Here is a 24,886-nt window from a genome sequence, read left to right on the forward strand (position 1 = left end):
GCTCTACTTTGTTCTAGCTGTTTCATTTTTCAAATAGAACTGAAACAGACCACCCGCAACGCGGAGTTGCAGTTTTATTTTTCGAGCAGTATTTTGAAACCGGAATAAAACTGCTCGACGAGTTTGTTTCAAACGTGAGACGATTTGGAACTGGAATAGAACTCAGTTTCAAAAAAAATCATATATAGAGATATCCACGTATTCTTACACACACACTATGATGCTGTGTTGATAATCATACGCACACAATTAAAAGCATTTTTTTGAAACAACATATAGATCAGCGCGTTGCGAGCACCGTGTTCTAGTTTCATTTCCTCCAGTTCTAAAAATTTAAAACTGCTCGCAATTTGAAACAATTATAAAACTTCGCGCTGCAGACAGTCTAACAGGCTTGTGACCAATCAAATTTAACTAATTTGGGGTCGCTGAACTTAATGACATCTTTTGAAATATGGAATCCATGTACAGTGTTTCATCCTAATAAAAAAGAAATCAAAATTAAAAATAATGCGAACTTGTAGGAAACTACTCATATTACTACTTCATCAAACATATTTTTTTTAACGGCGAAAATAAAAATTATGAAACGATTCAACGGAACAGCTAAATTAGAGTAGGGATTTTCGAATATGTTTTACTTGACCAACTGCAACCAAATCGTGTGAAATAAAAAATAAGCGTTTTATTTTGTATCGTGTTATAGTATAACTGACTCTAACAAACAACTCATTTGATAAACCTTCTATCTTAATTACACAACTAATCAACAACTGCATCGCAAAATGGTGTGTTCTTGATCAGTTGAGGTATTCTAACCGAACCACCCCGGGCGGAAACATCATGTCGTTTGAAAATTAATAATTCAAGAAATTAGGCATTCGACTTTGTTAATTACCAACATTCCAGTTCATAAATTTTTTTTTTTAGTTTGTCAATAGTTCAAAAAGGTTCCAAGAAGGCTCATTTTTGCAACAAATCAAAGAAACAATCTCTACAGTAAAACTTTATAATTGACTTCTTCATGCCTACGCCGGTTCTTACCTATAAGAGTGAGAAGGTGGAGCGGGAAATTTCAGTCGTTAATTATTTTTTTTTTTAATCGTTACACAACCCACCCAACCTTACCAAACACTACCGCTATAATTGGTTAAAGCTTGCATACATCGATGGCGTGAGAAAAGCTTGCACTTGGCTGCAATTTTGTAATTTTTTTTTTTTTTTGCTTTTCACGAAAGCCTTTCATGCCCATATATTTTACTTACAATTTTGTTCAGATTTTAGTCTCGTAAGCAACGCAAAATCACGTCCGTGTGAGATTTGGCTCACGCATTACACCAGACTGAAGCCCTGCGTTTGCTGGATCGCTTGCAGCAGCTTGTAGCGCAGCTTCTCCTTCGTCGAGTACCGCGGCAGGTCCAGCAGGTTGAAGCAGGTGTGCGCCACCGGCAGGAACTTGTCGTCCGGGGTGGGCTGGATGAAGATCTACCGGCAAGAGTTTGGAGGTTTCATCACGGGGTAGAAATTGATGTGGGAAGATCTTACCTTGATCGCCTTCATGCCCTGAATCGGGATGCGGTCACAGCCGGTGAGGAAAAGCAGGAACTTTTTCTTCTCCTCCAGGGGTAGCTCGTGGAAGACTTCCCAGAACCAGCGAATCTGCAGATCGCCGGACTGGTAGCCGTTCTTGTACTCGGCGTTCTCCTCCAGCGCGATCCAGTCGTACTCCTGGTTGCCGATGATGACCGCCATCAGCTCGTGCGCCTTGAAGAGCTTGAGGACGCGGCCGCCGCACACCTTCATGAAGCCGAACCGGAACTGGTTGAACGACTTCTCGACGGACTTGTTCAGCACGTAGTCGATGTACAGCTGGACGAACTCTTGTCTGGAAGGTAAGGGGATGTTAGCAATGAGTTTGGTTTACACGTGTGTGCAGTAACCTACTTGTTATCCTGAGTGACTCTTATCCGCTCGCCGCCCGGCTTCAGCTCGATCGTCTGCATCTCGCCAAAGTAGTCCCGCGTCGTGGAGAACGTCAAATCGAACACCTCCTCCAGGTCCGACTCGGCGTAGTCCAGGATGGCCTGCATCGATTGCGCCATCATGGGCGAAAGATCGCGCAGATCTTTAATGTCAACCTCCTCGCCGAGCAGTTTCTTGTACAGTGCCAGCGGGAACGGAAGGTTGATGATGGTAAAGTTGTAGATCGCCAGCCCGCACAGGATTCCAATCAGCGCAAACATGGCGTCCTCGTTCTCGAAGTAATCTTCGGTGAACCAAATCGATTGGCTGTCCTCGAACGTCTTGAACATGCCGTACTTGGGGTCGAGAATGTCCCTCAACAGCAGCATGAAGAACTCCTTCCGCACTCCACCCGCGTCTTCGGCTTCCTCGCCGTGAAACCGAATCTTGATCGGTTTCTTCAAGTCGTTCGCCGTGTACTGTGCCAGCTCACGGATCGTGTCCTGGACGATGTTTTCCCGCGTCACGTTCAGCACAATGTACTGCGCAATGGTCTGTACCTCGGGAAGGAACATCGCCAGAATGCCCGTCTGGTTGACCGAGCTCTGCATGGCCTGATGCATCTGGAGCGACTGATCCGTCTGCAGAAGCAGCGTTTTGGCCGCCGCGTTGAACACAAACGGGTAATTGCACAGCGAAAAGTACGTCCCGTTGGTGTCCGACACCCACCGCACGTAGTCCAACCGGATGTCGAACATGTCGTCGATCTCGTTGACGTGAAATTGTTCGTAAGGCAGCTTTTCGATTCGCAGGGTATGGTTGATTTTGTACAGCATAGCCATTAGATTCAGCATCGCGGCCAGGTTCGGCTCGTACCGGATCTCCTGCCGCGTGTCCCCACCGACCACCTTCGGGAACTTGAACTCCATTATGTACAGCACCACATTCTTAAAATTCTCCAACAACCGCTCAAAGTACTCCTTCGTCTGGTTCGACCACCACTGCGTCACAATCTTCAGCGGAATCTTCTGCAGGCTCTGAACCGCTTGGCTGAACGGCGAATGCAACTTGGCGTAGTTCTTAGCATTTATAAACTCGTGATACATTGGCAGCGTTAGATACACCCTCAACGTCTCCACGTCCGCCGGCGACGCAACCAGCGAACTCAACAACTCCGTCGATATCGCCTCCCAAATCAACTGCTTCAGCGTGTCATGCTCGATCTTCCGGATGCACTCGAACGCCTCCTCGGCCGCCCCACATCGACCCCGGATGCTTCGAAGTGCAGCAAAAGTGTTCGTAATTCGGCAACAACCAAGACGCGTTGAAACACGCCAAACTCTTGAACACCGTCTCCACCAGCGATATCAGGTCCATGTCCAGCGTCTGCTCGGCCTGCACCGCGGCCAACTCCCGACTCGCGTCGGCCGTCAACGACATGATTTGCGTGTCCGGGCTGTAGAGGCGGAAGTCAGCCGAACCGCACGCCTCACCGGCGCTCGCATCGCTGAGCAACGACACGAAGCACCGGTCTCCGCCGGAGAAGATCTTGCCGACGATCAGCGTCGACTGGGCCGCATCGATCTGGAACGATTCAAACTTCGCGCCGTTATTATCCCTTTCGCGAAACGTACTGAACTAAGCAACGATACTCTACAAATTTACTACACACTAGGCGTCAAGTTTGTGGTGTCCGTAGTTCGTCGTATGTCTTGGTACAGCTATAAGTTAGTAGTTCGTGTTTTGAGAGTGTCCTGTAATCCTAACTCCACTTCCGTTTATGGTTCACGTTACTTTTGATCAGAGTTATCATGTGCGACCCAAAAAGATCCCATGCACATGTGAACCGATAATGAAGGTCTACTACAATGCCCTGCTCCCACTTCAGCAACAGGAGTTTCAGCGCCAATTTACACGCATGTTTAAGCAGCACACCAGTTCGGTCAATGAACGCCATCTGACAAATCTGTTCACTATATCCAACAGATCTACTGCAACCACTTCCAAAGCAAACATTATGACCCGTTTTGTGACATTTCCAATTCCAGCACAATCCTTCAGTAACCGCACTGTTTTTTCAGCTTAAGCGGTATCAGCATTTAAAGATGACGTTTCTTAGTTCCTTCCTTCCAGCAGCGGCTTTCTGAGATCACTTTCAATCTGGTAGTCCGTGCTCACGTACTCCAGCTTCCTTGTTCCAGGGAATCTCGAACGTAGTGACGTCGGAAGTCGATGTGTGCAGTATGTATGGGTTGTGTTTCTTGCCTGACCACGATATCAACCCCACCGATATCGAACACTACCCACCCACTGGTCACCAATCGCTACACCAAAATCCAATTACTCACCCACGGTCCCCGCACGATCTGCGGCGTGTTGAAGCTCACGCTCGATCCCACGCCCAGCTGGCCGACTCCTCCCAGCCCGAACCCGTACACCTTGCCGCGCGACGGCACGAACGCCAGCGTGTGCTTCCGTCCGCACGCGATCTGCGTAATCTTGCTGCCCATCAGCTCGAACACCATCCGCGGCAGTATCTCGTTACCGTGCGTCCCATGGCCCAGCTGTCCAAAGGTACCCAACCCACAGGTGAACACTCCGCCTTCCTGCGTTAGAAACACGGAGAAGTCGTCCCCGCAGCTGATGTACCGCACGCCTAAACTTCGCAGCGTTTTCAGCTGCGTCGGATAGCACCGCGAGTCGAGATCGTTCAGGCCGAGCTGGCCAAAGGTGTTCTTGCCCCAGCCGAAGATGGCGCCAGATCTAGGCGGAGACAACGTTTGAACTTGTGATTGATGTTATTCGAAAGAACTCACTTGGAAACGGCAAAGCTGTGATTTCCGCCGCAGGCGATAAATGCAATCGGAATGCCGGCCAGCGATTTGACGAGCGTAGCCGTTGGGACCTTCTTACCGGTGGTCCCCAGGCCCAGCTGACCGTACTCGTTGGCACCCCACGCGAACAGCTCGCCACTGTTGGTGAGAGCCAGGCAGTGTGAATGACCGCAGCTGATCTGGACCACCGTCTTCGTTGCGATCGATTTGATCATCCGCGGGGCCGGGTAGCTCACCATGTCCAGATCATGGCCCAGCTGGCCGGTCGCGTTCGATCCCCAGCTGAACAGCTGGCCCCAGTTGGTGAGGGCCAGCGAGTGGGACAGCCCGCAGCTGACCTGCGTTACGATGTAGTTCTCCAGCGCACTGATGAATTCTGAATTGAAAAGAGAACGCGATTAATCGAGCTACCCTCGGGGGAGTCGTTACATTTCCTTAAAAGTGTTAAAAGACCGAAAGCTACACTAAAAGGGGGTGAGTAAAAAGAAGAGAAAGTGTGAAGTTGGGGCGCCAAAAGTGTCACATACTAAACTGAGACATACGTGGCCGCTTGTTCGGTAAGTTGTTGGTGTCGTGGCCGAGCTGGCCGTGGTCGTTGTTGCCGCACGTGTACAGCTTGCCGTCCTTGGTCAGCAGCAGCGTGTGGGAGCCCCCGCAGGCGGCCTGCTGCACGTTCGCCGCCTGGCTCCAGTCCATTTCACGCGGCGTCATGACCTGGAATTGGAAAGGAGTAGCCAATGTAGGATGAATGTATTCCGAACAGAACAGAACTTCAACAGATTTCAACAAAAAAAAAACACATTAAGTGTTAGTTAAAGCGTCACTTGTATCGATGCCATCACCATGCCGAAGAGATGGTTCCGCCAACTCTCCTGAAGCATCATCCAAGGTAGCCTTGATCGTCGAGTCAGTTTGTCCGGCAATCCGTACTCGTGCATAATCTGCTATTGCTGCTTGTAGTCGACTGTAAAGCGCCAGTTTCTCTCCTCCATATTTGAAGTTCTCACTGGGTAACCGATCCTTGCCGGCCGCTCCGTTGTCCTTTAACATACTGATCTCCCTCTTCGTCGTCTCCGGATCAGGTGCTTGGAACTGTTCATCCGCTGCGGGCGCTCCGTGCTCTGCACACGTCGACTCGCGACACGAAGCCTTTGTGGGACCGGTTCACCTTTTCGTAAAACTTCCGCGTTTCGTTAGCTCGGAATAGCTGCTCCATTTCCGCGCAAGTTCGGTCTTCTTGCGAAGCTTGAAGACCACGACCTGCCGATTCCGAGCCTGCCGGTATCGTTCCACGTTCCCTCTGGTCGCCTTGTGCAGCTTCCTGTCGTAAGCTGCTTTCTTCTCAGCGCTAATCCGTTGGCACTCGTCGTCGTACCAATCGTTTCGACTGACTTGGACCGCACTACTCAGTGTGGCTTCCGTCGCACTGCCGATGGCTGAGCGAATACGGCTCCAACCATCCTCGTCCTCCCCTGGCAGATTTGCTTCCAGCTGCTGCGCGTAACTGTGGGCCACCTTACCGGAGGGTCCGCCGTCTTCGGCGGTGGTTGAACACCGTCGACAGCTTTGAGCGCATGTCAACTCCAACTAGTTAGTGTTCCGAGTCAATATTCGCACCGCGAAAGGTGCGCACGTGCGTTACGTCCGAGAAGAATCGGCCGTCTATCAGGATGTGGTCGATTTGCGTTTTTGTCCGTTGATCAGGTGCTGTCCAGGTGGCTTAGTGAATGTCCTTTCGAGGGAAATAGGTGCTTCTGACTAACATTCTACGGTAGGCTGCGAGTCAATGCAGCGCTGATCGTTTTCGTTGTGTAGGCCATTTCTGGGTCTGTTGTCGGTCAAAACATTTTCTCCTTACGAATCAAGCGCTGATTTGCACATCCTGCCGCAGTCCGCCGTCGTACCACTCCTCTTGTGCATGCGAGCATGCCGCTGCTCAAGAAAAACCTAAAATTTGTCAGCTAACCTGGCCAATCCACCACCTGCTGCAGTGTCACAACATCGAATTCGAAACCCAAAAAGAGACCTGCAGTTCCAAGAGCCGAGTTTCCATTCAATTTCTTGGTCGTTCGCTACCTATTAGGATGGGTACTTGATGAATTGGTTCTCACCTGCTCTTCCTCGATTCCGCCCAGGCCGAGCTCGCCGTGGACCGTGCTGCCCCAGCAGTAAAGGGCCATCCTGCTTCTACCGTCTGCGTCTGCAAAATACAGAGAAGAATCACTGTTAACTTACTCAACCCACTTAACTTCTAGAACATTTTTTTTTGTCGTGCTCTGTTGATTGTGGTTTTTGCTTTTAGATAAGAATCATCTCGTGTGTTATCGAAACCCACAAACACACGAACAACATTTCGCAACATATTTGCGGCTTGATAGCTTTTAGGTTTTAGCGACACCCTTCCGACAGGTGGCCCCGATTGTGTCAATATTGAAAATTAAAAAGAAAATCGATAAACCTACACCTGGAAGCCAACCAATTAACTTCCAACTTCACAATTTAAGCCCAAACTATCTCATCCGCAGACAACTTTAATCGGTCGTTGATTCTAGAACCATCCCGAATAACTGCGTGCTTGTTTTGATGCCCGCGGGGAAGATTTTCGCAAAAACCTACCGTCGTTAATCTGGCCCAAATTTCGGTGTCATTCGCCGTTCAACGATTAATTTTGTCTCTCCCGACAGAAGTGCACGGTCCGGTTGCGACTAGCAGTCAATTACGCGTGACAATTTTCACCAGGCAAACTAATTTAATCAATTAATCCAAAGCTACCTAATTCGTGACGGGAGGGTGAAACGCGAATCGGTGACTAAAGCAAAATTTGCGAGAAATGAAGCAGAAAGAAAAGAAGTTTCGTTGCTTTGACAGCTGATGCAACAATCGCGCAGTTGTTGTCAGCGCGTTGTACGTTTGTGAAAAAAGGGTCACTTTTCATGCGAATAAACTCTTTTTGGTGCTGAATCAATGTGAGCGTACACGCAGCATTAAATTGACGATTCATACAATTGGGTCCTAAAATTAAGCTTAAATTTGTGATATTATTGTTCACAACAATAAAGCAAAGGATTTAAAAATTTAATGGATTTTCAATTAGTTTTTTTGTGATCATAAATAGTTTTTAATCGTGTTTTTTTTACCGTTGTACATAAAAATTGACATAAGGCATTAGTACCCAAATTAATATCTTTGTTTATTTTTTCAAAGATTTTTCCTTCGTTCCATTTTTAAAATAGATAGGGAGTTCAATCAACTTGTTGCTTGATTTTTTTCATGTTTAAATTCATGTTTTTTCAGGGTATAAAAAAAGCTTTATCTCTGTGAAAAATTAAAGAAATAATAACATAATACAGTCGACTCTCTGGTTGTCAATATCCTAGGGACCGTCGAGGAAGAGAAGCATCAGTTTACAGAACGATACAAAATGAAGACTCGATGGAAATTTATTTTTTCTTGCTGACCAGCTATGGGAGCGAATTATGGCAACGTCCAGCAAACAAAAACAAAGAAATGTCAAACACCCTTCAAAGCTTCGTTTCTCAAAGAAAAATGTCTATTCAAGCCATGAGAACGTGAAATTATTGACAACCAGAATAGATGTTTAAAGCAAATAGAATACAAGGGACCGTCGAGAAAGAGATCCTTCAAGCAAGAGAAAATATCGAGGAATAAAGACAATCAAAGTATGCAGTTTGAAGGGACTGAAGAATTCATCGGTACATGGAGTAATATTGTCGCTCTGGCACTAAACCGAATCGAGCGATTTCTACTCTCGCCGCACTTTTTCTCTCCGCCTTTTTCTGCCAAGCTTTATTTGGTATTACCCGATCAGAGTGTAGCCAAGTTTGTTATGATTCCTCCATGTTGTTTTGACTGTCGAAATTTTGTGTCGAGGGATGAAACATTTTTTTTGTTTATTTAATAAAAAAACAAAAAAAATATGTACTATTTTTATCGACAAAAATGCCCATCATTATCATCCAAAACATCCGACGGCAACACGCAAGCACTGATGCTATTTATTTTGCAAAAAAATTCGGAGAGAAAAAGTGCGGCGAGAGTTGAAATCGCTCGTTTCGATTTGGTGCCAGAGCGACAAAATGTTGTCAGTGACGTTTCAGCACAACATATCGTTACACTCAGAAATGAAGTTGATAAGTTTGCGAAGCGTAGTGTCGGAGAAGTCGCCGCAAAAATTCGATTTATTTCCGAAACCACAATATTGATATCGAGAAGATCGACAGCCAGAGTGCCGACTGTAACAACATTAATATTCAAACATTTGAAAATTCTACACACAAAGAAAAAATAATCTAAATTTAAAAAGATTGTTCGTTGGGTTATTTTTTTTAAATAAGATATGTCTTTATTGAACTTTCTTATAATACAGTCGACTCTCTGGCTGTCGATCTTCTCGATATCAATATTGACCCATCTATCGATGAATTCTTCAGTCCCTTCAATCTGCATACTTCAATTATCTTCATTCCTCGATATTTTCCCTTGCTTGAAGGATCTCTTCCTCAACGGTCCCTTGGATTCTGTTTGCTTTAAAATCTCTTCCGGTTGTCAATAATTTCACTTTCTCATGGCTTGCATAGACATTTTCTTGGTGAAACGAAGCTATGAAGGGTATTTTACATTAGTTTATTTTTGTTTGATGGACGTTGCCATGATTCTCTCCCATAGCTGGGTATCAAGAAAAAAATATTTTCAATCGAGTCTTCATTTTGCATCAGTTTTGCATCGTTCTGTAAACTGATGATTCTCTTCCTCGACGGTCCCTTGGATATTGACAACCAGAGAGTCGACTGTAATTACATTTCATTTACATTCTAAGTCGTATGGCTAAATACTCTTCATCTTTGTTGTATTTTTCGTTTTATTATTAACTGTTCACATTCATTTATTTAATTCAAATTGTTTTACATTTTTGCATTGAATCGGATAAAACTTTCTAGTCACAAATTAACCAACACATTGAAAGTATGTTTACATGACAGCTGGACGTTTGTTTGCATCAGGTTTCCTATCTCTTTCTAGCAAAAGTTTTTTGTCAGGCGACTTCTAGCTGGTTTTTTTGACTGGCTGCCCGATATGTCAGACAACATACTTCGCAGGGCTGTGACAGCTACAGCTCGATCATAGAGCTTTATGACGTTTCGCGTACACACACTAGCGCACCATTTGATTTTGCTGGCCAGACAAAATTTAACCTCAATCTTTTTCGTGTACGTACACGCAATACATGCGCACGTAGATAACTCTATTGTTTGCATCAGGACACTGTGACGAGGAGTTCGTCATTTTTGAGTTAAATTATATTTTTTTCACTGGGCCTAGAAAGCCTTATAAATTTGGGTAAAAAAGAAAAAAATCACTTTAACAACTAATCCTACGTTAAAACCAAAAAAAAGTTAATTCATTGAATTATTCAAAATCATTAGAACGAGTAAACTACGAACAGTATTTTAAGATAAATCCTCCAAGCGTTCTTACTTGTTCCTGGCGAGTTTTGCACCCACGCAGTGTTGTTGTCATCTCGATGAAAATGTTCAGAAGTTCTTGTGGGGAAAACAGGTCACTACTGCCTTCATCCGTCTTCAACTTTTGCTGGTTGTTTTTCCCTCGGTTGCTGACTGAAACCTGGAGGTGTTGTAGTCTCTGCAACTTTTGGCCGCTGATTCAACGGCAATGGCTGCAGATTTGGAACCACTCGAGCAGATCCCGCTCCTGGCGACGCCAAAGCAGGAAAATATACGTCCGTGAAAGTTGGTGGTGTTTTGCGACGATTTGGTTGGTGCCTCGTCGTCGCTTGCTGCCGAATTTTTACAAACTCAGCTCGTTTTGGGCAGTTTCGATTCTGGTAGAATGGTCGCCACCGCAATTGAAGCATTTGGCTTCGATGTTCTCGTTGATTGTGTTGCAAGCTTGAGTTTTGTGCTCACCTCCGCAGGTTGCACAACGACTCTTGATGGAACAGTTCCTTCCACCATGTCCAAACTGCAGCAGTTTGAACATTGTGTCACGTCACGGTGCACTGGACGATAACGGTCCTAAGTCACGATGATGTGGAAAATTGCTCGAACTGCCTTCAGCTCAGACGGCGTTGTCGATCCTTTCTCGAGATGAACCAGGTCAGTTGATCACGATACTTGATGTCTTTGTTGTGTCTCGTCATCTTGAAGACTTCGATCACGTTCAACTTCAGAGATTTGAGCTCTTCTTTTAGCACATTCACATCCATGTCGTGCAGGCCTCGGAGGACCTGTTTTATGGGGCGTTTACCTGGATCGTCATGGCTGTAGTATTCAAGAAGTAGCAGAATTTTGAGTCCATCAGCACACAAGCGAATGGAAGCTCGTAAAGCACCAGATTTGATAAATACAGTCAGCCACTTTCGCACCGAATCCGATGACGATGTTTTCACAAAAATGGGTGGCAACTTTTCCCGTCGTTCAAATTCTTCCTTCTCGCTCACGTCCACAGGGAGGGTAGTGAACTGGTTTCCAGAAAAAATTTGAGCGTCCTTGCTCAAACTGCCTGGCTTTGCAGGTAGCGCTTCGGCATTCTTTAGCTTCTTCAAATCTGCCGATCCTGCTGGTGAGGACCGCCTCTTTTTCTTGCAGTGAGGCATTTTTTGCACTTTTTAGCACTTATTTGGTGTTGGAGGGACGCACGTCTGACTCGCTGCTCTGTTAATCACAGCAAAACTTAATTTTATGTAGAATAAGAAAATCGAAACCGGTAACACAAATTAACGTGCACATTACTCTAACGGTGAGTAAATGGCTAGTTTCTTCCTGAACGTGTCTTTTTTTCATTGTGCGTTTTTCTCTGACAGCTGAAACGCAAAACAGAAGTAAACAAAACTTTGTGTGGAAAATTTTCATCGTTCAACATTTTAAGCATTTTCAAGTGATATTTGGAGAAAATTTAACAAAATGAACCGTCTATTTGGCAAATCCAAACCCAAAGAGCCCGGCCCAAGCATCAACGACTGTATTCAGGGTGTAAGCAGCGTGATAATTTTAAATATTTAAAACGCAATCTCTGCCCCAGTATGACTCATCCCAAAATTTATTGTTTCGTGCAGCTGTCCTTGGAGGGGAAATTAATTGACTCAATTTGATTCTTCCAGGTCGATGCGCGCGCCGATACGATCGACAGCAAGGTCAAAACGCTCGATGCCGAGCTGCGGAAGTACAAGGACCAGATGGCCAAAATGCGCGAGGGCCCGGCCAAGAACGCCGTCAAGGCCAAGGCGCTGCGGGTGCTGAAGCAGCGAAAGCAGTGAGTATTGTGATACAGAAGATTGAATAAAAATGTCTTAAACGTATATTTTCCCCGTAGGTACGAGAGCCAGGTGGAGAACCTGCGCAACCAGTCGTACAATATGGAACAGGCCAATTTCGCGGCGCAGACCTCAAGGACACCCACGCGACGGTCGCGGCCATGAAGGACGGCATGAAGTCGATGAAGAAAGAGTTCAAAAAGATCAACATCGAAGAGATCGAGGACATCCAGGACGACATGGCCGATATGCTGGAGCAGGCCGAAGAGGTGCAGGACGCGATGGGCCGCGCCTACGGCATGCCGGAAATTGACGACGACGAGCTGCAGGCGGAGCTGGACGCGCTCGGCGATGAGATCGCGCTGGACGACGACACCAGCTATCTGGACGACGTGGTGAAGGCTCCGGCTGCCCCGGATAAGGAACCGGGCGCGGACAGCGTCACCAACAAGGACGGAATTTTGGTGGACGAGTTCGGTTTGCCCCAGATTCCGGCCCAAGTCAAGTCTACCTAATCGTTCGTTTTACCGCTTTTGAGTTTTCTGTTTCGTTCTAAATTAAGGCTTGCGATATGTGAAGAAATAACTCTGCACGCTTGATTTTCGTTTAAGTTACTCCTAACATGTACTCGTGTATTTGCAATCACCTTAAAGTGAGAAAGTGCCTTTTCTTCAGTGGCTGTGGCAGGAAAAAAAGAGTGAACAAACCCAACAAAAAAACGCACACAAAACATACAAAAAAATGTGAAAATTCAAATTTGTTGGCAGTGTCATCCTCATCGTCGCTACTCGCTGATCTCATCGATAACAGGTACGTTCTGCAAATCTGAACATTTCCTTCTCAGCAGCGCAATCTGCTCCTTCAAGTACCGCTCCTTGGCGGCTGCCCGCGTCAGCAAAATCTTGGCCTTCTCCAACAGTTGCGTCTTCTTCTCCAGCGTCCGCTCCAACTCGTTGTCCTGCTCACCCTCGTCCCTCCGTCCCTTTTCCCCTTCGCTGCAGCGCGGACAGTTGGCACTCGAAAGCAGCTCCACCTCGACTTGCAGTGCCGCAACGCGGTTCAGCGCTTCCGTGTAGCTTTGCTGCAGCTTCTCGTGGTCTTTTTTCAGCCGATCGTAGCCTTCCTTCGAGGGCGACCCGGATTTAGAGCTATCCCGCGAGGAAGCGGTGGTGCCACTGCTTCCGGGTCTCCCGTCGCGAAGTTGCTTGTTCTCGACCTTGAGCTTTTCGACGACCCTCCGAAGGGCGATTACGGTTTGCTCGAGTTTGGAGCTGTAATCGGAAATTTCGCCGCCGCTGGTTGCCGCCCGAGCACATCGTTGGCACTCTACGTTGATTGTCTGGGGGATGGAGGCCGGCTGGGCGGGTTTGGCCAACTCGTCCTTTAGGATTTGGATGTAGCTGTGAAAATAAAGGAATATTTTTTGATTATTTTTAAATTTGAAAATTAAAAAAAATCAGAGCGTTATATTTCTGAACATTTTCAATTCATTTCAAAGAATCATGTTTGTGGTAAACATTACACTGTGAGCCTGGCTCCAACGAATGATTATCATTCAAATCGAATCGAATTTTGAGTAATATCAACACACTTTACATATTTACTTTAACGTGTACGATATGATCAACATGACCACAGACTTAACAGATGAGACAATCTTTTTGTTAAATTAGGTTCAATAAACATATTTGGAGTTTTTTTTTAAAGGTCCGATAAACCAAATTTTCAGTTTTTGCTTTTTGGGTGTTATTTAACACCCAAGGCGGTTTTAAAAACACCCAAAAAGCAAAAACTGGAATTTTGGTTTATTGGACCTTTTTTAAAAAAGCTACAGATATAAAACACAATAGCTTATAGGACCTCGATAATTTAACTTTCTAAAATTATTCATTAGAAAGTTTGACAAAAATGTGATGATAATAGGCTCCCAAAGCTCATGGAACGAGCTGTCAAGTAGGACCTTTTCTGTCAAGAAAGGCCACGAAGTTTAGGACCCAATTATACAGTTTTTTTTTTTATTTTTGACTCGAGATTTCTTCTTTTTAGATGAGATTATTAATCGAAATGTTTAAGTTTGTTTGCAGTGAGTGCTCATTTTATGAAGAATATCTTCATCTTTCTAGTTTGTAAGATATGACCATAATTGAAAAAAAAAAATGTTTAAATACTCACTCCTCGAGATGCTTCATCTGACCCCTCATCCGCTCCGATTCGTCGCTTTTACGCAGCATATCGTTGTCGAGCTGCAGCTGCAGCGTCTTCGCTTCCAGCCGGATGTTCTGCGCCTCCAAACTAGATATCTTCTCCTGTAGCTTCTCAAACTCGTGCGTCATCGTGTTGGAGCCCTGTCAAGACATTAAATCCGGTTAGGATCACACTCAAAGCTTGATGAACGAAATCTCACCTTCCGCTCCAACTCCATCGCTATGATCCGCCGCTGCTGCGATTCGATCCGACTCTTCAGCGCTTCGATAATCTCCTTGCTGTTCTGGGCGAACGTGTTCAGCTCGGTACAGGCATCGTCGGAACCGGTACTCTCAGTCGTACACGAATCCGGCGATTCCGCCGTCGTGTATTTGTTGCTGTCGGATCCGACGAATCTTGCACTCGTGCCCGATCCACCGCTGCTTCCACGAACCGCACCCCGTCCTTCCAGCAGGGCCTTCTCACGCTCCAAACGTCCGATGGTTGCTTTGGCCGAGTTGAAGTGGACTTTCAGCTTGTCGAGCTCGATCTCGCGCTCCTTCAGCTGCGCCTTGAGCTTCTCGGCGATCTGTTGCCAGCGTTTCTGCTTGTTCCACAGATCCAGCTCTGCCGCGTTCTTTGCGCGTCGATTCTCGTTGATGCTGACTTGCTTGCGCAGCTCGTCCTTCGTGTCCAGCAGTTCCGTCTCCAGCTGTTGGACCTTGCGCGCAAGCTGATCCTCGCGCGGTGTCGTTGTTCGCTCCGGCTTCATTGAAATGACGGGACGCTTGATCAGTTGGTTCTTCAACGTCTTCACCAGCTCCCGAGATTGCTTTTCGCGCTGCTGAACACTCAAGATTTGTCGCTTCAGTGCTTCGAGCTGCGTCTTGAGCACACGATTAGACGCTTCGCTACGGTTGAGATCCGCACTCAACTGCGAAACCTGCTCGGCTGAGTGCAGTGACGTATCGTTCATGAACTTTTGCTGATCATCGTGGAATTGGCTGAGGGTTTCCGTTAAATCCTGAATGTGACGATCTTTCTCCTCTAGCATTTCGCGCAACTGTTCGATCTCCTGCGCACTGGCCACGTTCTCCGTCAGTTCCTTGTAGTCTTCATGTTCTCTTACAAGCTTATCATTCAGTGCCACAATCTCCGCTTCTTTCTCCTCAGCACTCGTTCCAGTCTCTTCTCCTTCAGTACACTCTCCTCATTAGAACTTGTGCTTTCTTCAATTCCTCTTCTGCATTTCGTAGTTTGTTCTCCACTGCCTTAACCTGAACCTTCAACGCCTCAATTTCCTCCTCCTTCTTCTGATCAATCTCATAAATGTTCTCAATGATGTTGTCCGTGTACACCAGTTCAGGCTTCTCTAATTGTTTATCTACCACTTGAACTTCCCGCTCGACAGCAGCCGACTCCTGCTGCATTTTATACTCGTTCAAATCCCGCAGCTGTGTCTGCAGGTTGTCCGTTTGCTTCTGCTTGTCGTACACCTTCTGCTCCAGCTCGTCGATTTCCTTCTTGAGTGCCTTAATCTGAACCACGTGCTCGTCGTATGCTTTCGAGTGTTCTTCGCGCTCGTTTCGCAGCAATTCCTGATACCTCGACAGAGTCGTGTCTTTCTCCAGCAGCAGTCCCTGCAGCGAACCGATTGTCGTCTGGAATAAAAATCGTTCTAGAAACTAATCTCCGTACAAACCATACCATACTAACGCTCAAAATATTGTCGTCCAGCTTGTCTAAGCCGCCGGACGCAACCCTGTCGGACTTTTCCCTCCGCAGCTGCTCCTCCTTATCTTCCAAGGTCTTCTCCAGCAGTTTGATCCTGCCGTGGCATGCCATTAGACGACTTTCGTTTTCCAACAGCAGGGCACTTCTGGTTGACGCCAGCATCATAGCTTGCTTTAGCTGGGATTCCAGCGACCTTTGCTGTACGCTCGTGATCGTTACCGTGACCGGTGGAGCCGACACTGGATCGCTAAGCTCTTCATCCGTCATCTGGGCCGCTTCGGAGGTTTTACGCGTAGCTGGAGGCGTTGCCATCCGAGGCTTCTCCGCCAGACTGTCGTCGATGATCGGTATGGTGTTGATGCACTTGTGGTCGATTTCTGTTCAAAGAATCTTCATTAATATCTCAAGTTTGTTGTAATCGCCATTACTTACCAACTGATACTTGAACTTCCTTGTCGAAGTACTTGTCCTTTTGTTTCGTAGATTTTCCTTCACCGTTGAATATCAGCTCAATGGTGTCCCAGTGCTGAGTGTTTTCAACGTTCTTCAGTTTCAAGTTTGAGTTCTCTTCCTGTAGCTGTTCCACCTGGTCCTGCGCCAGTATCAACTGTTTTGTCAGATACTCACACTGGCTTTCAAACTTGATCAACTAAAAGTACAAAACGTATACTAAGGTTTATACTATATATAATAAACTCAACCCTCACATTGATCTTATCCTGAATCTGACTCCCCTCGAGATTCTCCTTCAGCTTGCTAAACAGTCGCTCGTACTCTTCGTGTCTACTACGACTCAGGCTCTCGAACCGCTCCCGAACAAAGTCTTTCTTCTGCTCCAACAGGTTTGCGTACTGTTTCACAAAGTCCGTTACCGCGTACGTTGGCGTGAATGCGTTGTAGTTGTCATGAAGGATCCTTACGCTCTTGGTTAGAAACTTGATCTTCAGGCTGTTATCCTTCTGCCGATCGATAAAGTCCAACTCCTGTAGCGTTCGCTGTTCCTTCGCCTTCTCCAGTTCTAAGGTAGCTTCCATTAGCGACTGCTTCATTTTGGCATTATCCAGCTTCAGAAACTCAACTTGTTCAACAGCCAAATCTAGCTCTTTCTGAATCTTTGCCAGCAGATATTTCTCGTTGGAAGAACTCTGCAAGTCGGCCACCAAATGACGCAGACTGATCTCCTCGTCAGCGTACTTCGAAAGCAGCGTTTGCTGCGAACGGATTTGTTCCTGGGATACTTTCAGCAGTTCCTGCAGGTGACCGTTCTTGGTGGTTTGTCTCTTCAAGTCCTCTTCAATTGATTGTAGCTGATGCTTGGTTCGCTTAAACTCTTCCTTCGGTATAAACTCAATAGCTAAATTGGCATCTACCAAGCCGAACCTGGACAATGTATCATATTCCAGTTCAATCATATTTTCCTTGTCCACTTCTTGAATGTTCTTAAGGAAGATCGTGTAAAAATTTGCAGTTTCCAGCTTCATCCGTTCGATTTCTCCCTCCAACCTCTCTATCGAATCCAACTCTGAACTGCTTCCACTTTTCTCAACCGACTCCGAATGTGATTCCATCTTCCTCAGCGTACTACTCTTGCGTGCAAGCTCCGTCTTCAGTCCGTGAAGAACGTTCAAGTGATCCACCTTGATAACCCGCATCGCGTTGTGCAGGTTATCATTCTCAGCTTTGAGGTAGTCTATTTTTCGTTGATATGCGCAGATGTTCGACTCAATGTGCTTCAGTCGGTCCAGTGTTTCCACCAGCAGTCTGTCCTTCTCATCATCAGTTGATCTTGTAAACTGCAACAGTTCTTCGTACATCCGCTTCGTCACTGCGAGTTCATCGTTGGATTGTACCAACCGATCTCGCTCATTCTTAAGTTCTTCAATCACTTCGTTCAATCGATCAATCTCCACTGACTTTAACAAAACTTGCTCACTGAAGTCTGTCGGCTCAACAATCGCCATCTGCTGGTCCATATCCGCCGTGTCATCATCGCACACATTCCCCGAATCGTCTCGACTTCCTATCGACAGAGATGTACTCTGCTTGCTCAAGCGTTCCTTCAGCAACAACTCGCGCTCTCTGGTCGCCAGCAGTTCGTTCTGTAGACGCATCGCCGGATGATACCAACCACTAACACTACGTGCGTCCAGCGCATGCAGCAATCTCTCCAACGTTGACGTATCGATCGTTATCTGGCTGGACATTGCGTCATAGTCACGCAGCTTCTGAAGGATCTCGTGCATTCCTATGCGCAAGTTTTCGTTCTCTTCCACCACCGCAGCGTACTTCTTTTCCACTTCCTCCAGCATACCATTATCTCTCCGTGGAAGCGACTGCTCCTCGCTATTGAAATTGACCTTCAGCTTCTTGATACATCCGTCGCAGTAGCTGAAACTTTGCCGAAAAATGCACGCCTTGCAGTACTTCATACTATCGTGAACGTTGTACTGCTTCATACATTTCTCACAGAACTTTACATCGTCAACGGTACTGATCCTGACACCTCGTCTGCATCCGCATGATCGTTATTTGCTTCACTTTCCTGTGCGCTTGGTTCCACTTGATCATTCTTCTCTTTGTCGGAGCTTCTTTGGCTGCTCAGTGATTGAGACATTTGAAACAATTTTCTCCTGAAACAAACATCACTTTATTGTTATAAGTTCTACTACAAAATCCTAAAAAAATACTTCAAGTCATTCTTTTCCAACTTCAACTGCAATCGCATCTCCTCCGATGCACGCAGCTTCAGTGCGAGCCGCTCGTTCACCTTCTCGATCTTTCTTTGCTTCGACAGCACGGAATGCGTTGGTATTGCTTCGTCGTCGCTGATTCCCAGTCGTTTTCTGAAAAGATTCACTGTATAACCTTCCTAAAACACTTACTTTCACCATGATCAATACCTCAACACAGCATTCTCCATCGCGATCTCGTTCGCCAGGTTGATCTCCGCCACCAGCTCCCGTATCTGTTTGTCCCGCACGTTGACCTTCTCGTGCAGCCGGTTGATCTTCTTCAGTGCCGTTGCCAGTCCTTCCTCGCCGCTTTCGTACCGTCTCAGCGCTTCGATAGCTTCGACCGCTTGGCGAGACTTGAGCATATTATCTTCCTCGACACCGGCGAGCATTTCCTGCAGCTCTTTGCACCGTTTGTTCGCTTTGTCCAGCAGTTGACGGCTGCCCTCGCAACAGTTACTCACCTTCACCGTCTCCTTGCTGGCGACTTCCTTCTCCTGCGAAATCCGATTCATCAGCTCGGTAGATGTTAAAATCTCCTGTGATAGAAGTGTGATTTTCTGCTCGAGCTGCTCGATCAACTCATCTTTCTCGTGCAAGCGCGATGCCATCTTCTTAAACTCCTTCCTTTCCGCTTCTACATCATACCCCGGGAAGCGATCCAGCAGTTCCGCGTACTTTGCCTGGATTTCCTCCAGTTCGGCTTGCTTCGTTCCCAAAACTTCCTTCCAACGGATCGTTCTATCTTCCAGCTTTTTCGAAAAGTCCTCCAAGTCTTCCTCGCAGCGTGTCTTCTCCTCTTCAAGCTCACTGATCCGCTCCTCCGACTTCTGAATCTTCTCGTTCGCTTCCTCGATCTTCACTTTCTGTTCTTTCAACACGGCCTTCATCTCCTCAAACTCGTCCGTCAGCGTCGTCAGGTTTTTCGTGGCGTCGTTCAAGCTCACCTGCAAGCTGTTGATCGTATCGATCTGAAAGCGGTTCCTCTTCTCCAGGTCGTCGAGGTCTCGCAGCAGTCGCTTGATGTGCTTGTTCTTCATGCTAATGTTGTTGTACAGCTCCTGCTGGCGGTCAATCTCCGACAGAGCATCCGGCGAGTCTTCGCCCTCGCTACCAAAGTGACTGCTTTCGGCGTTCCTCTTCTGGAGCAGGACGATTTGTTCGGATAGTTCCTTAATTTTAGCACGGTTCGAGTGGCGCTCGGTTTCCAGCTTTTCGACGAGCCGCCGTTGGTCCAAGAGCTGCTCCTGCAGCTGGTTCAGTATTGAGGCATCTGGTGAATTTAAATATGATTTTCTTATAAGTTCTAAAATTCTAAAATTCCTAAATTCTTAATTTTTTTTAAATTCTTAAATTCTTAAATTTTATATTCTTAAATTCTTAAATTCTTAAGTTCTTAAATTCTTAAATACTTAAATTCTTAAATTCTGAAATTCTGAAATTCTTCTTAAATTCTTCTTAAATTCTTCTTAAATTATTCTTAAATTCCTCTTAAATTCTTAAATTCTTGAATTCTTAAATTTTTAAATTCTTAAATTCTTAAATTCTTAAATTCTTTAATTCTTAAATTCTTAAATTCTTAAATTCTTAAATTCTTAAATTCTTAAATTCTTAAATTCTTAAATTCCTAAATTCTTAAATTCTTAAATTCTTAAATTCTTGAATTCTTGAATTCTTAAATTCTTAAATTCTTAAATTCTTAAATTTTTAAATTCTTAAATTCTTACATTCTTAAATTGGGTCCTAAAATGAAGCTTAGATTGCTGATATTATTGTTTACAGCGATAAAGCTTATTTTTCTGAGTACAATGACCCTTTGTACGACCACAAAGAGTTTAAAATGGATTTTTAAATCAATTTTGAAAAATTAACCTCGCGGTCCTTCTTGACAGAAAAGCTCCTACTTGACAGCTCGTTCCAAGGGGACCATAGTTGATTTATCGAAAAAATGTTGTCTAGTCAAAAAAAAATTTTGCATTAAAATGAAAAAAAGTGATCAGAAATGGTTTTTGATCGTGTTTTTTACCGTTGTACATAAAAATTGACATAGGGCTTTAGTACCCAATTCTTAAATTCTTACATTCTTAAATTCTTAAGAGCGAGATGGATAAGCATTAGGGTGGTCCAAATCCGGTCTTTTTTGGGGCTACCCCCTGTAATCAAAGATTGACCCATCACTAGGCTAAATTCCAAATTTGAGCTCATTCTGACCACGGGAACCCCTCCCTCCAATCGCTTAAAGTTTGTATGGGAAAAACGTTTGCAATTAGGTTTCGATCAGAACAGATGACGACTCATGGATGAACTAGTTCATCAAATTTGTATTCTCTCTCACACGCTCTTATAATATGATATCTTTTGTTGATCACATATTACATTAAATTTTATATCTCAAATCAAACCTGCTATTTTAGATGAAAATTATAATATACATGCAGGAACGCAGCGCAGCGGACGGCAAACGAAAAAAGTTTTGTAAACAAAAATTTCCAGCTTTTGTAAACATGCTTAATTTTGGTCTAAAAAATAATATTTTATGTTTTTAAATATTTTACATACTAAACTTGTTATATTTTGAACACAAACGTACAGGTTTTATGTGAAATTGCTGTAACTTATAGAAAATTAAGAGTTTGGATGAATAAGAAACATTTTGCTTAAGATTTCTTCAAAATGTTGAAAGGGGGATCAAATTACCCCAAACACTTTGAAAATGCCGGTTTAAAATATTTTTTTAAAACGCTTGGCATGATTCAAAGAGTTCATCTGATGAAATACCCTTATTAGCCAAACATAGATGAATGTTTAAGCTTTCAATTCAAGCAAAAAAGTTTATAGTTTTGTGAGAAATTAACAGAGTTATGTGCGATACAAAAAAAGGGGATCAAGTCTCCCCACTCTCCCCTACTCTAGGTCAATGGGCAGTGGGGCATATACATACAAAATTTTAAGGTTAAAAGACTTCAAAAATCTCAACAAAGCTGTGGCTAACGGAAAATTAAAAAAAAATTCAAAACTTAAAATCCATCTGAAAGGGCTTAAAAATGCAGCAAAATGAAGAGTGAAGCCACAGCCTAAAAATAGTACAATTTTGAAACTCAAATAAAAAATAGTTCCTTCCAGATATCGACTAGATAGACACTGTATCTTTGAGTGAATTTTTTGGTTGTAAATTTTTGCTCGGGAGACCCCTTAGATCCCATTTTCGAGTGTTTATTTTATCATATTCGTGTTCCTGTGTCAATTTCACAATAGAAACATGCATACAAATGATTGTTGTCATCCATTTAAACCCTTTAAAAAAACACAGCTAAAAAAATCTTCGAATCAAAATCACGTTCGTTTACAAGAATACTAAATGTCACCAGAAAAAAACAGCTTCTTTATAGTCAGGACCCGGTTCTTGCAATTCCCGTTACAGTTTATATCGGTTTGTATGGAATTCCAATAAGAATGTAACAGAAAAATCGGGCTTCGGGTCCAGACTGTTAATCAGTTGAGAAAACGGGGAACAAACTAAAAAGTGTCAAACAAAAAATGACCAGCCACCGGGGGTTAAGTGTATTTAACTGGATCCAGATGATTCCAAAGCTTGATCCGCTTCGGGTTGTTTCTTGACTCTTGTAAAAAACGGAATAGATGTGACGCCTCATATTGTGGCCCTCTTAGCCCTTTCAGGCCAGAATTTTGAAATAAATTTTTTTTGATTGGGAAAATTAAATGGGAAAATAATTTCTATCACCATACGAAAATTATAGACTAATTTTAGAAATTTTGATTTTTGAGTCAAATATGACCCATCAGGCCTGAATAGGTTAAACTTTGCGGTTTCGTCACGGATCCACAGGCGTGTATCGTTCTTTTTGTGACAAGACTCCGCCTACCGGGTCTCCTAAGTGTGAAGGTATGGCACGGGGAGAGGGCACCGAATACCTATATTTACACTTAGAATTGTTTGCGTCCGCCTCAGGATTCGAACCGGCGATATCTGCATTGTGAGTTCAGTGCGCGGTCCGATTGATCCACATAGTTTTCCAGTTATATATCTGTTGAGTCTGTGCCATTTTAAAATTCTTGTCTTGTCATAATTAAATTCAACGTTCACAACTCCTCATAAGAGTGTCGCACATTGATTTTAATCGAATTAAAAGAGTACTTCCCGATAAAAGTGTTAAGTTTGTGTCAACGTGTTGTGTTTACTTTGTCATCCTCCGCGGTTGTCAACGATCGCGCGAACATTCTTGTGAGGTGAAAAAACGCAACATGCGAGAATCAGCACCAGTTTAGATGTTAAGTTTACTTAATTTATCTTTAATAAGTGCAACTTTAAAAGAAACCCCGAACCGATGGAACGCTACAGCAACTACATATCAACGGTTTTGGAATTTGGTTGTGATTTTGTCCTGTGTTTTAACTTGGCACTCTTCTCGCGCTAGCAAACGGAATACAGCGAGGACATCATCTACATCCTGCAGGATTCGGAACTGTGCCGGCTGACCATGCGGTACACTTCGCCCCAGCTGCGGTACCGCGAGGTCATGGTCAACTTTATCCGCAGTGTCGGCGAGTACGAGCAACTGCGGCGCACGACGATCCATTTGGCCGTGTACATGCTGGATGCCTTCATGGACAACCACAACATCTCCGACAACCGGCTCAATCTGGTCGCCCTGACGTGCGTTCTGCTGGCGGCCAAGATTGAAGAAAACGAACCGAGCGTCCCATCGCTATCCAAGCTGAACGAGCTGGTCCAAAATCAATATCCGATCGCGGATTTCACCGTACTCGAGGTGCTCCTGCTGAAGTTCTTCAACTGGAACCTCATCATCCCTACGACGGCCACCTTCGTCGAGTTTTGGCTTCTGTACATTGTCGATTCGGCGGACTTTGGCGGTCCGTTGAGTGAGTTCCAGTTTCACCAACGGCGCACCCGCGCCATCGAGCTGGCCCTCGAGTTTCTGGACATTACGCTGACCGACATCAAGATGACGAACGTGCGGCCCTCGCTGCTTTCCGCGGCGTGTGTGGCCTGCGCGAGGTCGTGCGTCCCGGTGCTGTCTGTGTGGAACGAAACGATGCACGAAATGACCGGATTTCCGTGGGAAGAAGTCGAAAATTTGACGCGGGAACTGATGGACTGGCGGGCGATGCTCATCACCAAGGAAACTGCCAGCCGGAAGCGACGTCCGCTGGATTCCGGGTTTATGTCCGATTTCGATGAGAGCTTCGAGGAGGACGAGGACGGAAGCGACGGTGTGCTGTCTATCGATTGTGACTCGGACGATTCGGACGACGATGGCGAAATGGCGAGTTACACGAAGGTGAAGCGAACGAAGTATTGAAGGATGTGAGACCGTTGCAATCTGTTAGTGCTGTTTAACTGTGTTAAACTAGCTTTTTAACAGTCTGTAACCCAATATGCTGCTAATACATGTGTTGACACAACGGCCCGATTCGATCGAATCATTGTTTAAGTATCAATAAACATCAGCTTCTAAGTTTATTCTTGACCAAATTTGTAAAAAAAAGATAATATTACCTTGCGCCTCTCGCAGTTCCCGCTCAGCCTGGCCAAGCCGCTCGAGCTCGTCCTTTAGTTCAGCAACCTACAAAATACAAAACAAGTAAAAACCGCAAGGTTAAGGTTACAACACTACCACCAACCAGCACACTTTCATTCACAACAAAAATTTGTAAGCGTAGCACCCGCCCCCACTTCATTCATTAAAATACCTGCTCGTTGCGAAAGCGTAGCACCACCTGGGCCAGCCGGAACAGTTTCTTGCAGCTTTTGCTGTCCAGCTTCAGGTCGGTCGGAACGGCGCCCAAATCCGCTGCCAGGCCGTCCTTTCTCGTGTCGGCCAGATTGTGCGGCGACACGGACAGCATGTACCGCCAGTCCATGGCGGTGCAACTATTGAAACAATGGCACTATTTTAATAGTTTTGAGTGCAAATTGAAGCACCTTTCGTGAAAAGTGAACACTTTTGGTGTGAAATTCGATTTGTTATTGTTTGACGGTTGCTAGGGAAAGTCAGGGCGTCGCGACGGTCGCACTGTGCAACGAACGGATGCACGCGGAGACGGCGCACTGGCAAGCACGTGGACGGCACCAGCTGACCGTTGTTACCGTTGCTAGGGAGGTAGGG

At 45.3% G+C, this 24,886-nt stretch overlaps 4 protein-coding genes across 4 annotated transcripts; 2 read left to right on the forward strand and 2 right to left on the reverse strand.

Annotated features, from left to right (window-relative positions):
- Window positions 1–660: 660 nt before the first annotated feature.
- On the reverse strand, window positions 661–7,662 carry LOC6048924 (probable E3 ubiquitin-protein ligase HERC4). Its single transcript, XM_038262394.1, is given in 9 exon segments — window positions 661–1,485; window positions 1,546–1,885; window positions 1,945–3,228; window positions 3,230–3,546; window positions 4,311–4,725; window positions 4,779–5,172; window positions 5,324–5,510; window positions 6,908–6,996; window positions 7,413–7,662. Coding segments are annotated over 8 exon segments (3,159 nt in total). The 5' UTR covers window positions 6,977–6,996; window positions 7,413–7,662; the 3' UTR covers window positions 661–1,332.
- A 3,952-nt stretch (window positions 7,663–11,614) lies between these two features.
- Window positions 11,615–12,741, forward strand: LOC6048905 (charged multivesicular body protein 5). Its single transcript, XM_001865710.2, is given in 4 exon segments — window positions 11,615–11,806; window positions 11,935–12,086; window positions 12,147–12,214; window positions 12,217–12,741. Coding segments are annotated over 4 exon segments (675 nt in total). The 5' UTR covers window positions 11,615–11,737; the 3' UTR covers window positions 12,603–12,741.
- On the reverse strand, window positions 12,692–20,035 carry LOC6050233 (centrosomal protein cep290; the record flags this gene model as incomplete). The annotated part of the gene is given in 10 exon segments (XM_038261281.1): window positions 12,692–13,487; window positions 14,260–14,432; window positions 14,492–15,479; window positions 15,481–15,932; window positions 15,988–16,382; window positions 16,438–16,654; window positions 16,713–18,484; window positions 18,487–18,635; window positions 18,693–18,848; window positions 18,906–20,035. Coding segments are annotated over 10 exon segments (6,048 nt in total), but the record flags the coding sequence as incomplete, so codon positions are not given.
- A 2,892-nt stretch (window positions 20,036–22,927) lies between these two features.
- Window positions 22,928–24,240, forward strand: LOC6048908 (cyclin-J). Its single transcript, XM_001865712.2, has 2 exons — window positions 22,928–23,113; window positions 23,174–24,240. Exons 1-2 carry the CDS (start codon window positions 23,084–23,086, stop codon window positions 24,077–24,079), a joined length of 936 nt encoding a protein of 311 aa, XP_001865747.2. The 5' UTR covers window positions 22,928–23,083; the 3' UTR covers window positions 24,080–24,240.
- Window positions 24,241–24,886: the final 646 nt, after the last annotated feature.

This window comes from Culex quinquefasciatus, chromosome 3 (assembly GCF_015732765.1).
Source record: "Culex quinquefasciatus strain JHB chromosome 3, VPISU_Cqui_1.0_pri_paternal, whole genome shotgun sequence".
Taxonomy (NCBI): Eukaryota; Metazoa; Arthropoda; class Insecta; order Diptera; family Culicidae; genus Culex; species Culex quinquefasciatus.

Bases quoted from the DNA above. Each gene is read 5' to 3' on its own strand.
- LOC6048908 (XM_001865712.2), top strand. From the start codon at position 23,084: ATGGAACGCTACAGCAACTACATATCAACG. The intron at 23,114-23,173 runs GTTTTGGAATTT...TTCTCGCGCTAG, and splicing joins ACAGCAACTACATATCAACG to CAAACGGAATACAGCGAGGA.